This window comes from Typopeltis vanoorti, chromosome 21 (genome assembly GCF_054136105.1).
Source record: "Typopeltis vanoorti isolate ZY-2024b chromosome 21, IOZ_Tvanoo_1.0, whole genome shotgun sequence".
NCBI lineage: Eukaryota > Metazoa > Arthropoda > Arachnida > Uropygi > Thelyphonidae > Typopeltis > Typopeltis vanoorti.
This window is the reverse complement of record NC_143569.1, coordinates 17,107,686-17,121,700: the sequence shown is the minus strand read 5'-3', so window position 1 is coordinate 17,121,700 and position 14,015 is coordinate 17,107,686. Positions and strand designations below refer to the sequence as shown.

The 14,015-nt window shown below is 34.8% G+C and overlaps 1 protein-coding gene across 1 annotated transcript in view; it reads left to right on the top strand.

The window, feature by feature from the left end:
* Nucleotides 1-14,015, top strand: part of SdhA (succinate dehydrogenase, subunit A (flavoprotein)) — a 311,617-nt gene that overhangs the window by 237,025 nt on the left and 60,577 nt on the right. Inside the window, exon 12 of the mRNA XM_090411417.1 lies at nucleotides 10,591-10,683. Within this exon, the coding sequence (XP_090267543.1) occupies nucleotides 10,591-10,683 (93 nt within the window). The remainder of the gene's footprint in view (nucleotides 1-10,590; nucleotides 10,684-14,015) is intronic.

Below are 14,015 nucleotides of genomic sequence, written 5' to 3'. Positions count from 1 at the left end.
GGTTGTTGAAGAAACTTACAAATGGAGACAAGAGTGCTGTAAAAGGAGTTAGAGATGATAAAGGTGACATGAAAATGGGAGAAAAAGGTATCCTTGAAGTATGGAGTAATTACTTCGAAAAATTGCTAAATGAAACAAGCAGTGATAGCACAGTGGTAAAAAGCACTCAACAGGCATTCAGCCAGGAATACATATCCATACTTGAAGTAGAAAAAGCCATCAAAGGCTTGAAATATGGAAAGGCAGCAGGAGTAGATGATATTCGACTGACATGCTAAGTATGGTGGTCAGTGCTGGATTTACATATAAGCTAAAAAAGCTACAGCTTAGGGTCTCGCAATCTACCGAGGGCCTTAAATAAAAAAACAAAAAAATATAAAAATTGATAAAAAAATATTCGTAGAGAAATCACTCAAATGAAGTCAGACATATCACGATGATAATTTCTAAATAATTTTAAATATAACATTAAAATAATTTTGGCGCATTGTAAAAGTGATTGATAAATTTCTAATTTGTCTTTTTTGAGCCTTATTTGTCGTTTTTAAAACCCTTTAATTATATAATTATTTCTGTGATTTTGTAAACGCATACTCTATTATTTTTTTAATAAAAATTAAAAGACAATATATTTTCATATATTAAAAAGGCATATATATTTAAAATTTTTCTGAGACAGCTGATCTAATTTAAAACAGTAGGGGGCCTCTGGGTTTTGTATAGCTTAGGACTTCAGCAAGTCTAAATCCGGCACTGATAGTGGTATAAAAGTCTTACAGTGGCTGCACTGCATGGTTCAGAAGGTCTGGACAGAGGGATGAATTCCTGATGATTGGAGTAGAGCTCTAATAGTACCCATATATAAAAAGAGAAATAAAACTGAATGTGAGAATTACAAAGGTATTTCCCTACTGAGTGTTCCAAGCAAGATTTATGCCAGTATACTTGAGAAATGGTTGAGAAGAATTGTGAAAGAAAAGCTTGGTGAAGAACAAGCTGGATTCAGGCCAAATAGAGGCTGTCAGGATCAGATCTTCACTTTAAGACAAATAGTTGAAAAAGCATGGGAATATAACAAAGATCTGTATTTAAGTTTTGTCGATCTGGAAAAGGCTTGTGCCAAGAGAGAAGCTATTCAATACGTTACGGTTATATGGTGTCAATGGGGCATTATATCAAGCAATACTTAGTCTTTATTTGAGTTGTAAGTTGACAGTTAGAATTGAAGGAAGTAGAGGAAGATGGTTTAATGTTAAATCTGGTGTGAGACAAGGATGTACATTATCCCCTCTGTTATTCATTATCTATACGGATCACATGAAGGAAAGTGGTATTAAACATGATATCAGAATTGGAGATGTTAATGTCAGCTCTGCTTTATGCGGATGATGTTATACTTCTAAATAAATCCGCTACAAGTTTGCAAGATTCCTGACTAAATTGAATAACTGTTGTAATAGATATGGTATGAAAGTCAGCAATAAAAAGACAAAAACAATGAAAATAGGCAGAATCGTTGAAAATGTCAACTGTGTTTTGAACGGAGAACCTGTGAAACAAGTAAAACATTTCAACTACTTAGGCACGATTATTAGTGAAGATGGCAAATTAAATATGGAAATAGACAACAGAATCAACAATGCTGGTATGGTAGGAAGTCAATTGAATAAATTCATATGGAATAAGAGAGAAATTAGTCTGAACACTAAATTAGTTACAAGGCAGTGTACAAACGAGTCTTAACTTATGGATCTGAGAGGTGGGTCAGAAGTAAAACACTTGACCAAAGCCTAGAGACCGCAGATATGAGAGTCCTGAGAAAGATTAGAGACGTGAATAGATTTCATCAATGGCAATATCATATTAAAAACGAGGATATTAGGAAAAAACTTGATATTGTCAGCATCCAGGAATGTGTTAGCAGAGCTAATCTCAGGTGGTATGGTCACTTGAACAATGGGTGAGGAAAGATTAGCAAAACAAGTTGGCAGGAAAACGACCCAGAGGAAGACCAAGATATAGGTGGATTGATACAGTACAAAGTGCCTTAGACGATAGAAATATAATATCTGATAATGTTGAAGTCTTGACAAGTAACAAACTGATTTGGAGGAAAATTGTTGATAGGAAGTTAGTAATGATGTAAATTTTTCATGTAGTACTATCATATCCTGTACACCTCTTGAGGGTACATGTCAGGAATTTGATGATGATTGGCTTAAACCACAAGAAATAAGAAAAGCCTTATTGACTACATCATTTAGTGAGATCTTCATCCTTGTTTAGGACACTAGAGTGTACAGAGGATCTGAAATTGGAAGTGACCATTACTTAGTACTATGCAGGATAAAAATGGATATCACATTGAAAAGAGCATTATGTAAGAAAGGTTTAAAAAGAATTAAAGTTGTACTTCTTTTACAATTAAATTGTAGACTTGACCGTACAAACAAATTGAAAACAAGAACCAAATCTTGGAGTCTCAGTGGCAAACTCTGAAGACATTGATTGATTCATCTAGCGAGGTATGTGGTTTGAAGTTGTCTGCAAGGATAGAAAAATAAAAAAATATGGTGAACACAAGAAGTTAAAAAAAAAAGCAGTCCTGGAAAAGAAGAAAGCATATCAAAAGTTCCTAGTAAATAAGTCAGCAGATATTTGAGAAATCATGGGAATAGGACAAGGATCTGTACTTAAGTTTTATAGATCTAAAAAAAAGGCATATAACAAGATGCCCATGTGAAACTTTTTCAAAATACTAAAATTTCCGTATTTGCCGGCGTATAAGTTGCACTGGCCTGTAAGACGCACCCTCCTTTTTTGTACACATTTTTTAAGAAAAAACTTTATCACTGAATATTATAATGAATTTAGAGTATTTCAAATATAAAGTAATAAGTAGGTCTACTTTCAAAAAATACCTAATCTAACTAGAAAAGAGTACCCACCTTTTAATCTTCTTCATCAAAACCCAGAAATTCATCTCCAGAGCTAAATGAAAACCTCTTGTGCCCTTGAAATCTACAATTTTGTTTGAGGGCACATCAAATAAAACAAAACTGAACCTAAAACAAATATTTTTGTTTTAGTCTGCATACATAGCTGATATCTCTTCATGAATCTTGAACACCATGATGTTGATCCAGTAAAGTTGGCGATCCCTCTGTTAGTGGCGATCCCTCTGTTAGTGGCTATCCCTTTCGCTTGATGAATAATCATTTTGGTAGACACTGAAACTCCCGCTTTTTTTTTTGGTCTAAAATCCAAGTATTCAGTGCTGCCTCAAGTTCTGGCAATTTTGCAGTTTTCTACTTCGTAGGTATATGTTTACTGTGAGTTGCTTTTTTTTAGATCCTCTTCCTGATTCCGCCAAGTTCTTACCATTTTCCCAGTGGGGTGGCCCGAAATGCCTCTCTGCAACCCTGTTTCCATGTTCTTTAGCATATGCAATCACGCATAGTTCGTATGCAATATTGTAGCAATGCCGGTGTTTTTCAGCCATAATTTGCCAAGAAATTTAGAGAAAATTTAACGGTAGAAATTTATCACCGTTCACAACAACCGTGACAACAACTGGAAAGTTTAAAAGAACAGGAACACAGCTGTGATCGTTGATGACAGTGCATGCACATCCACTGAACTCTATGTAACTGGAATACTTTCGCACACTGCAAATAAGCAAGAAAGAAATCATGTAACTCGGAACAGAGAAAATTTCTAGAAATGAAAGTAATAAAAAAACTGAGTATTGGCATATAAGACGCACCCTGTTTTTCAGACCTATTTTCAAAGAAAAAAAGTGTGTCTTATATGCTGGCAAATACGGTATTTAGAATAAATGAAACTGGAACATAATACAAAGCAATACATAGCCTATCTTTAAGCTGTAAGTCAGCAGTTAGAATTGAAGGAAATACAGGACAATGGTTTGATGTAAAATCAGGGGTAAGCCATGGATGCACATTATCTACAATCTTATTTATCATTGATATGGATCATATTATGAAAGAAAGTGACATCAAGCCTGATATTAGAATTAGAGATGTCAAACTTAGCTGTTTGCTTTATGCAGATGATGTTGTACTCCTAAACATATCTAGTGCAAGTCTCCAGGATTCACTAACTAAATTCAATGACAGCTGTAACAAATTTAGAATATAAATTAGCAATAAAAAAAACCCAAGACTATGAAAAATAGGTAGGAGCATAGAAAACTTCAGATGCATTCTGAATGGAGATCCTATAGAACAAGTAAAATATTTCAGCTATTTAAGCACAGAATTTGGTGAGGACGGCAGGTTAAATCTGGAAATAGACAACGGAACAAGCAAAGCTGGTATGCCGAGTGGCCAGCTGAATAAATTTATATGGAATAAGAGAGAAATTAAGCAAAACACCAAACAAGCAGTATACAAAACACTATTTAAACCAGTTTTAAGTTAGATCTGAGACTTGGGTTAGAAATAAAGCACTTGATCAAAGACTAGAGACCACAGATATGAAAGTTTCAAGACAAATTTGGGGAGTGAACTGATGATATCAATGGCAGAATCATATTAAAAGATATTAGAAAGGAACTTGACATCATTCATGAATGTGTCAGCAGGAACATAATACAATGTTAGCAAAACAGGTGTTTGATGTGTATATGGCAGGAAAGAGACCCAGAGGAAGACTAAGGTCTTGGTGGAGATTGATTCAGTCAGAAGTGCTTTAGAAGCATGAAATGTTAGATACGACAATATTGGAATGCTCACAAGTAATAGATTGATTTGGAAGAAAATTGTTGATAGGAGATTAATAATAATGTAAACTTAATCATATAGTGCTGTCATAGTAACCTGAACACCCCTTGGAGGTAACATCAGGAAATTGATGATGATGACTGAAAGCAATTAGAGAAGATCACGTTCAAGGCAGAAACAGAAATTTTTATTTGTTTATTTATTTATTATATTTTTAAGGGATGAACCACTATGAAAAGTTTTTGTTTAAATGTTTTCAGAAATTATGAAGAAAATTCCTTTTTCCTATATTTCATCTGCAGATATCAGTATTGAGTCATGCATTGTTGAATTTTAAATAGTGACCAAATATAGGTCAAATAGAACTTAATACAATCGTTTGTACATGTAATGAAATAGAATCGTTTGTACATCATTCTCGAGAAACTGTTTCAAGATTGCAAGTATTGAAGACATGGAAATAATAATGAACTGATGTTATTGATACTTTATTCAACCCAGGTATCGCATACTTTCAGTAGTACACTTGTGGAGAAATAAAGAAATTCAGAAAGTAAAAAAAAAAAAAGCAGGATAATTAAAACATTTTGAAATAGATGTACAGGGAGAAATAGTTAATTATTTCAATTATATGCATGTATTGGTATCAAGCATCTGTGTTATTGTCATGGTAAAAAGGTATCTTACCATGATAGGCTTAAAAGCAATCCTTCATGCCTGTCCACCAGACAAAGGATTGCCTGTCATTCCTGCATTCCTTCATGTTTGCTAGATTACTGACTGGTGGCCTATTATTACACTGATTTCAGTGAATTCAGTTATGATAAACATGTCATTCCATGTTACTTGTTCAGTCATCACTATCAATATCACATTACTCAGACAAATGTTATTATTGAACTGCGAACAGAATTACCAAAGAATTACATACAGCTATGAACTGTCAATCAAACTGCATTTGAAGATGTACCCATGAACTGAAATTGGACAGATCTCTTCCACATTTACACATTACGATTTCACTGTCCCGTTATAATAAATTCTCTTTTTAGAAATTATGAACTTTACAACCCTTTTAATTTCCTGAAGTTTCGATCTTCATATTAAGATCATCTGGAGCATATACAAATATACAGGACAAGCTGAGTTACATTACATACAGTAAGCTAGAGAAACAATTTGATCACAGGTTATTCTACTGGCATGACCTCTAGTGGGAAAAAAAAAATACAAATTAATTATTTAGAAACTGCATCAAGCTAAATTTTATTTATGATAACATGAGCAAACATTCTTTCTTATAGACAGTTTTCTTTCAGTAATAATGATGTCCTATTTTTAGCATTACAATTGTTATTTTTGATTTAGAATCCTCAATTATCTACAGTTCTGTCTATAGTTACTCGTAGAGAGGAAGGCTCCTTGGGTCGAATATGTGCCTTCCATATGTTTGGGATTTTTAGACCATTATTGCTCAGATTGGGGCAGTTGATAATAATCTCACAGGCTTCCTTAAATTTGCGTTCATACCATGTTTTGGTGTGATGTAAACAACTGGTGCTTTTCCAGTTCAATTTTATGTAAGGTGTTCATATGGCATGATCAGAAAGGCCAGCTTCACCATAGTTATTTATTGTCATTTATGTTATGACTTAATGACATTTAGTGTCATTTATGTTCTTTTTTGTATGATAGGAATTGTGCATCCTGTTTCCCCTATATATGGTATGTTACAGGTGCAATAAATATGGTATACTCCAGGGTAGGCCAGCGGAGGGAGTGGGTCTTTGGATGATTTGAGTAAGCTTTTTAATTTTGCAGGAGGTTTAAAGGTGGCTTTGAGGTTGTATTTTTGTACAGCAATCCTTCGATTAATGCTCCCCGATTAGTGCATCATTTTTTTTTTCAATACCCAAATTCGATTAGTGCACCTATATACATCTTAAAATGTTACAGATTTTTTAAATTTCTATCTATACATTTTTTCTGGCTAACTATTTAAAAAATCGCTCACAAGATGAAATAATTTAGTTACCAATTTGAAACATTTTACAAAGTTATTTTTTAATGGCATACTACACTATTTCCATGTACACTATGTTCCAAATTTACTGCCAAAATTTATGTTGTCTGCTTTACGTATCATTTTGCTGATCATATCACGTGCAATTGTTTTCTTTACTTTTTTATTTTAAATTATTTTCCTAACCTTTAATCATGAGTAAAAGAATTTATGTAAGAAGGAGACTATTGCGATCAACAAATATTTAATGTCGATGAAACCGGCCTCTTTCTTGGAAGCAAATGCCTTCCAAGACTTTTCTAGCCAAATCAGAGAAATCTCAGCCTGGTTATAAAGTCGCAAAGCCGAATGAAATTACTGCTAGCCATATGCGAGCCGTTTGAAAGCACATTCTTCTACATTGCGCAAATGATTTGAGGCTTTTCAAATGAATCTAAGTTAATTAAATCTCATTCTGATAAGTTGAGATTCTGACATGCTAAATTTAGGTGCACAGTGGGAAGATCCTGAAGGATATGAAGAAAATTTAATCACTGACAAGCCCAAAGGGGTTTCACAGAAACAATTTGAAAATAGTTTTCGTACAATCGAAGTTTTTAAGCAGCAATGCTTAGAAACTGACCCTGGTGAAGAGAGAACCAGTAAAATTTGCACAAGAGGCAATAGGGCCATACCATCAGTTGTATGAAAAAAAGAAACAGAATGCCTGCCAAACAATTCTTTGTTAAGAAGCAGAATAATAAATTTATTTTCTGAATATGCTTTATTGTCTTTCAGCTTCATGGTTTTCCTTTAACTAGGCCCCGATACATATCCTAATTCTTTTATTAAAAAAATTAATGGTCAAAAAAAGAAATCCGAGGAACAAATTATACATTTTTTCATAGGTTATTGTTCTCAATTAATGCGCCTGTTTTAAAGAAAGCATTAGGCGCACTAATCGAGGGATTGCTGTAGTATTCTTTTTATTTTATCTGATGTCTCTTTAATGTAAGGAATGGTTATAGTTTTATTGTAATCTGGTTTATCTTTGTTTTTAATTGAGGTCTTGTAGAGAATTTTGTTAATAGTGTTTTGGCTGTAACCATTTTTTAGAAAAGTATTGCTGATAACTTTAAATTCATCTTTCAGTGCATGTTCATTGGAGCAGATCTTCAACGCCCTGTTTTTTTAGAGTATTAATGACACCTAGTTTTTGTGTTGGATGGGGGTAGAAATTTATGTGTATGTATTGGCCGGTATATGTCGGTTTCCAGTAAACAGTACAGGAAAGATTGCCAGAAGGAAGATGCGTGACAAGTGTATCTAGAAACGGAAGTGTGTTCTGTTTTTCATTCTCAGTTGTGAACTGTATGCATTTGTGTTGTTTGTTTGGGTAGCTAAGGAAACTGTCTAGTGTCTGGCAGCCATGGGACCAGATCGCAAAAACATCGTCAACGTATCTAGGCCAGACTTAGGGTTTTAAAGGAGAGGAATCTAAAGCAAGTTGCTCAAAATGTTCCATGTAGAAGTTAACAATGGGGGTGGGGGGATAATGGCGAGCCCATGGCTGTGCCTTCTTTTGTAGGTAGAAAGCATTTTGCCATACAAAATAACCAGAACATAATACATGCATAAAGAGCGCTGTGATATCAGGAGGGAATTTGTTCTGTAAAAGAAGGATTGTGTCATTGGTTGGGACATTCATAAACAGGGCAGAGACGTCAAAACTGACTAATAAATCATCTTTTTCTAATGTAATGCCTTTGATTATGTTTATGAAGTGTTGTGTGTTTGTGATATAGGAGGGGGAATAACCTACCATCTCCGTGAGGGTTGCTGCTAATAGTTTCTTGGCTAGGTGATAATTCGGGCTATCTATCCCTTCAACTATTGGCCGGAGTGGTGTGTTATGTTTGTGTATTTTCGGTAGCCCGTAAATTCTCGGGGAATGAGCGTAGTGCGGAAGTAGTTTTTTGATCGTATCTTCGGGCCATGTAGTAATTGATTTAAGTAGTTTCTCCGTTTTATTTTTTATTTTATTGGTTGGGTCGTAGTTAACGAGTTGGTATGTATTATTGTCCAAGACTAGCAGATCATTTTTTTTCAATAAGTGGTTTGGTTTAGAGTGGCACTTCCTTTATCAGCTCTAGTTATTACGATGTTTGGATTTGATTTTAATGATTTTACTGCTGTTAATTTATGCTCCGTTAGCTTGTTATTGTGTTTTTATGATTTATATTTAAAATGTTAGCGGTTTCTAAACGTATTTTGTCTGCTATGTTATTTGGGATGAATCTTAAGCCTCTTTCAATATTACAAATAGAATCCAGTTTGTTTATCGATCTGGGTACTGCGGCAAAATTTAGACCTTTAAGTACCGAGATTTCATCTTTGTTTAAGGCGTGGTTGGATAGGTTAACTACATTACTGTTACCTGCACACGATTGGTAGCTCCTGTTGTTTCTTGCTTCTGGTCAGTTGTTACCGTTCACTCTGGAAAAATTTGAATATGTCAGTTAGTTTTGTCGATCTTTTATTCTATGAAATTTGGAAATGAGATTTTCTTTCTTCATTTGAAGGATATGGTTTGCTGTGTTGTCCATAATCTTTTCGAGGATCATCCAAATATCTGCATTCAAGTACCTTGAAAGTTCAGATTTTATATTTTGTACTGGTTTTGAATAACGGCTAAGTTTTTCTAGTAGTCTGGATCTGTTCTCTGAATAGCGCTTTCTCCATGCGGTGGTATATTCGTTGCACCTTTGTTGAGGTAAATTTTCTCTTTAGTTTGCAATTCGGAATGATATTGCTGTCCCTACACTGTTTTAAAAAAGCCAGTTGATTGATCAAACCAGAAACATGAATCTTCAGCTTACTGTATTGATTACATCACTTGTGGGTCGAATCTCCTTGAATTGTTATAATCCTTTCTTTTAGTGTTGCACGGTGATCAGCATTCATTTTAGAAATTATGGACTTTACAACCATGTTATAAATAAATCTTTTAATTTCTTAAAGTTCTAAGAGTGGGTTAATGGGGGTGGCTGTTATAAGTACAAGTGATCATAAGTTGAGGACTGACTGTATATAATACTTAATTACATGTAATTGTCATATATCTCAGCTAGCAGAGGAAGTTATATCTGTGGTACTTGTTTGAGAGTACTTGTCATTTTAATGACTAGTACTCTCAAAAGTATAAGTCATTTTAATGACTTATCTTTCAATTTCTGTGTATCTGTTATTTTTATGGTTACTCTATTTTGCAATAACTTGATTTCCATGCTTTTTCTTGAAGAAGGAGATAGACTAATACTTAATTTTAATGGAACCTATATCATAGTAATCGAGGAGGAAAAATGGAGTAAATGACTTAAATAAAATTAGCACACATATTAACATATCACTACAATACATGTGATAGATTCATCTCTCACTATTACAAAGCACCACTATAACAAACTTCTGAAAAGTCCTGTAAGCACAATACTACTCTAAAATTTACTTAGTATCCACTATAACAAAATATTCCAGTTGACTATAGTGAGAATAAACAGTATATAATAAAGCACATGGTATTAAGCCACTCATTAGACTTGTGCTTCAAGATGGCATTTGCCTTTTTTTTTTTAAATTTTATTTATTTAGTAGTATTATTTTTTTTATCAGTGATTAGTCCAGAATGACAACTTCAGAATAGAGGCCAAACACTAATGGTGCTATAATGAGTGGTTGGATACTGTGTGAATTACAGTATTGTAAATTCTTATTAATACTAATGTTTTTTTTTTTAATATCTTTAATTATATTAGTAATAAGCATATTGTTTGTATTGTTCAGAATGCTGGAGAGGAATCTGTGGCAAATCTAGATAAAGTGAGACATGCCAGTGGTTCAACGTTGACTTCACAATTACGACTCCGTATGCAAAAAGTAAGTTACATTTATAAAAAAAAAAATTGCAAGTTACTCTTTTTTTTTTTAAATGTAAGAAAATATGCTTTTTAAACTTCTACTTTAGTGAATGCATTGGTACCCCCACTCCACATTTGCTACAGTTTGAATAAATAGAGTGGATGTTCATGTGGACATTGAGGACTCAAATGAAATGTTGACTTTGCAGGTGCTTCATAGTTTATGCCCATCTGCTGTGATGCCACTGAATGTTCATGTTACCATAATTTTTCTTTTGGAATGCATTAAAAAAAATCATTGAAATCTGCTGGTTTTCCAAAGCAAAATGGGGGGAAAAAATTGCAGATTAAATGAGTTAAATTTGATACCTCCTATTAGTAGTATGTACTTGGAAATCAAGTATTGAACTCACAAGGTGTCGTGCCATGGAATAGATATTAGATTGTTGTAGCCAATGTATTTTAATTCTAACCAAATTCTGATTCATGTTTTTGTATTAGCTGTGTTTATGTATTAGATTTGTATTTCTGATTATTCAAAGAAAAAGAACAATTCTTCAGTTTTGCATCTAATTTTATATCAAATAGCAAGCTATATTGTATGGTAACAAATTATATAGTTGGTTTAATCCTTTATCTAAGTGTAAGCAAACAAAGTTTGCACCTGAAGTACAGGGTGGCCATAAATTAACTTTCCCTCTTTGGAGGTATCTGTAACTAAAACTAATACATGGAATGAGACCACATTTTATATTGAGACTTTCGAAGGCATGGGGAGATGAATTCCGCGAAAAAAAAATTTAGTACTAAAAGTCGCCGATAGGGGAAATTTTGGCACTGGCAGAGCCGAAAGCAGTCAAATATTTGCAGTAAACGCAGGTAAAAAGGATTATGCAAATTTTAGCTGCGTGTACATGACAGCAGCGCCACCAATTCCACTTATAAAGGGATTGGGAACGTTCAGGCAGTTATTCAAATGACTGTCGAATTGTGCTCATTATGCATCCTACCTTGCCTCAGCATGCTTTTCTTGTTAAGTTGCTTTACCTTAAACAGTGCAATGCTGTAGTAGCCCATCGAGAATTTAAAAGGCTTCATAACCTGCTTACAGGTCCTATGTCAGCTGTAGCACTGAGAGCTATGATTAAGAAGTTTGAAGAAACTGGATCACTAGGAGTTAGACCTGGCAGAGGACTGAAAGCAGTGAAAGAAGAGACAGTAACAGACGTTGCTACTTGCAGTGTTCGATGACACAGGGACCAGTACTAGTCCAAGCGCTCGTGCCATAGCTCGCAAACTTTATGGCTTATGGTACAGTCTGGAAAATCTTACAGAAAATGCTTCACTTCTATCTGTATAAGTTCAGTCATGTGCACGCAATAACTACCACAGATTATGATAAGCACATGACCTTCACGTTAACGTTTCTTGCACAAATGGAGGTTGACAATAACAGGCCTTGGAGAATATTGTGGGGTGATGAGGTTCATTTTTATCTGAATGGGTCGGTCAGCACTCACAACTGCAGAATTTGAGTGTCTGAACATCCCCAAGCGATCCAGTATTCTCCACTGCATTCTCCAAAAGTAACCATGTGGTGTGGCTTCACAGCCAATTTCATAATAGGACCATACTTTTTTTGAGCGTATTACCCCTACAGGTCCTGTAACCTGCTCCATTACTGGAGAGATTTATCGACGAATGCTGGAAAATTTTGCCATTCCTGCATTGCAGCAAAGACAATGTTTGGACGCAATAATTTTTATGCAGGATGGAGCACGGCCACACATTGAACGTTCAGTACATCGCCTTTTATGCCAGCATTTCGGCAATGAGAGGGTTATCAGTCAGTTCTTTCTGACGGCATGGCCACCTTGATCCCCGGACATCACTCCATTTGACTTTTGGCTGTGGGGGCATTTGAAATCTGTTGTGTATATAGATTGTGTATATTGGTGGCGTTCCCAACTTGCATGTCTTGAAAGAAAACATAAAACTGGCTGTTATGAACATCCAATCAGACTCCTTACACTCAGCTGTAGAGCATTTCGCACACCGGATGCAATTTGTTGTACATAAGAAAGGTCAGTACATTGAAAATCATGCATGTAGTCCAGAGGACCATGATTCTGATGAATAAAACATTATTTCCTGTGAGTTCAATCACTACATTAATTTGTCTGTTTCTCGCAAGTTGTTGTTTTAGTTTAATTATTATTATTCTTATTATCATTGTAACGTGTCGCATATCCAACTGGAATGAGTGACACGGCTGTTGCTTACACCGTCGAAATGTTATTATTCCATTTTATCTGCCTTTAATGTAATTATCTGCTTGTTTTTGGCTTTGCCAGCGCCAAAATTTCCCCTGTTGGCGACTTTTGGTACTAATTTTTTTTTTGTGGAAATCAAAATCCCCATGCCTTCAAAAGTCTCGGTATAAAATTTGGTCTAATTCCGTTTATTGGTTTTAGTTACAGATGATGATGACTCCAAAGAGAAAGTTATTTTATGGCTACCCTGTATTTTTAGGACTGTGGCAAAGGTGGTATAGGTTCTCATCACTTGCCTTAATATCCCATAATACAAAGCACATCTTGCAGACATGTATAATGCTATGCATTAAGGGAAGGGTCACTATCCAGCCCAGTTTCAACCTTTATTGAGGTCTCATCAGTGGGAGCCAAACCCAGAGGTAGTGATACTAATGTGGAAGTAATGGAGAAGTCATATTTCCATATGCTAGTTGCCAAAAGGTGTCACACCTTATTATTAAAATTCTCTGGATTACAGATAAGTTGATGGAAGTTTTTTCACTGTGCTCTGCTACCATTATACGAGGGTGGTCTGAAAAGTTCTCGGCCTAACAATGAAAAAACGAATTCATAATTTCAAGATTATTTTTTATTTTTCAACACTCTCCCTTAAGACAAATACATTTATTTCAGTGATGCTCCAGCGCCATTATCCCATTCCTGTTGTGGTTCTCAGTAAGAACTGCAAAATACCCCTCTACAGCTGCAATCATCTCTTGATTCGAAGAAAAACGCTGACTAGCGAGGAAGAGTTTTAGTTTTAAGAAGAGACAGAAGTCAGAGAGAGCCAAATCTGGTTAATAGAGTGGATGTTCAAACAATTCATAGTGCAGATCCCTTAATTTTCCCATTGCCAAAACACCTTTGTGGGCAGGTGCATTGTCCTGATGAAAGATGACCTTTTTTCTTCTGCAAACTGGGTCTTTTCGCACAAATTTTTTCATCTAGTTTGGTTAAAAGATTAGAATAATGTTCTGCGGTTATTGTTTTACCGTTTTCAAGATAATTAATAAACAAAATGCCTTTAGCATCCCAA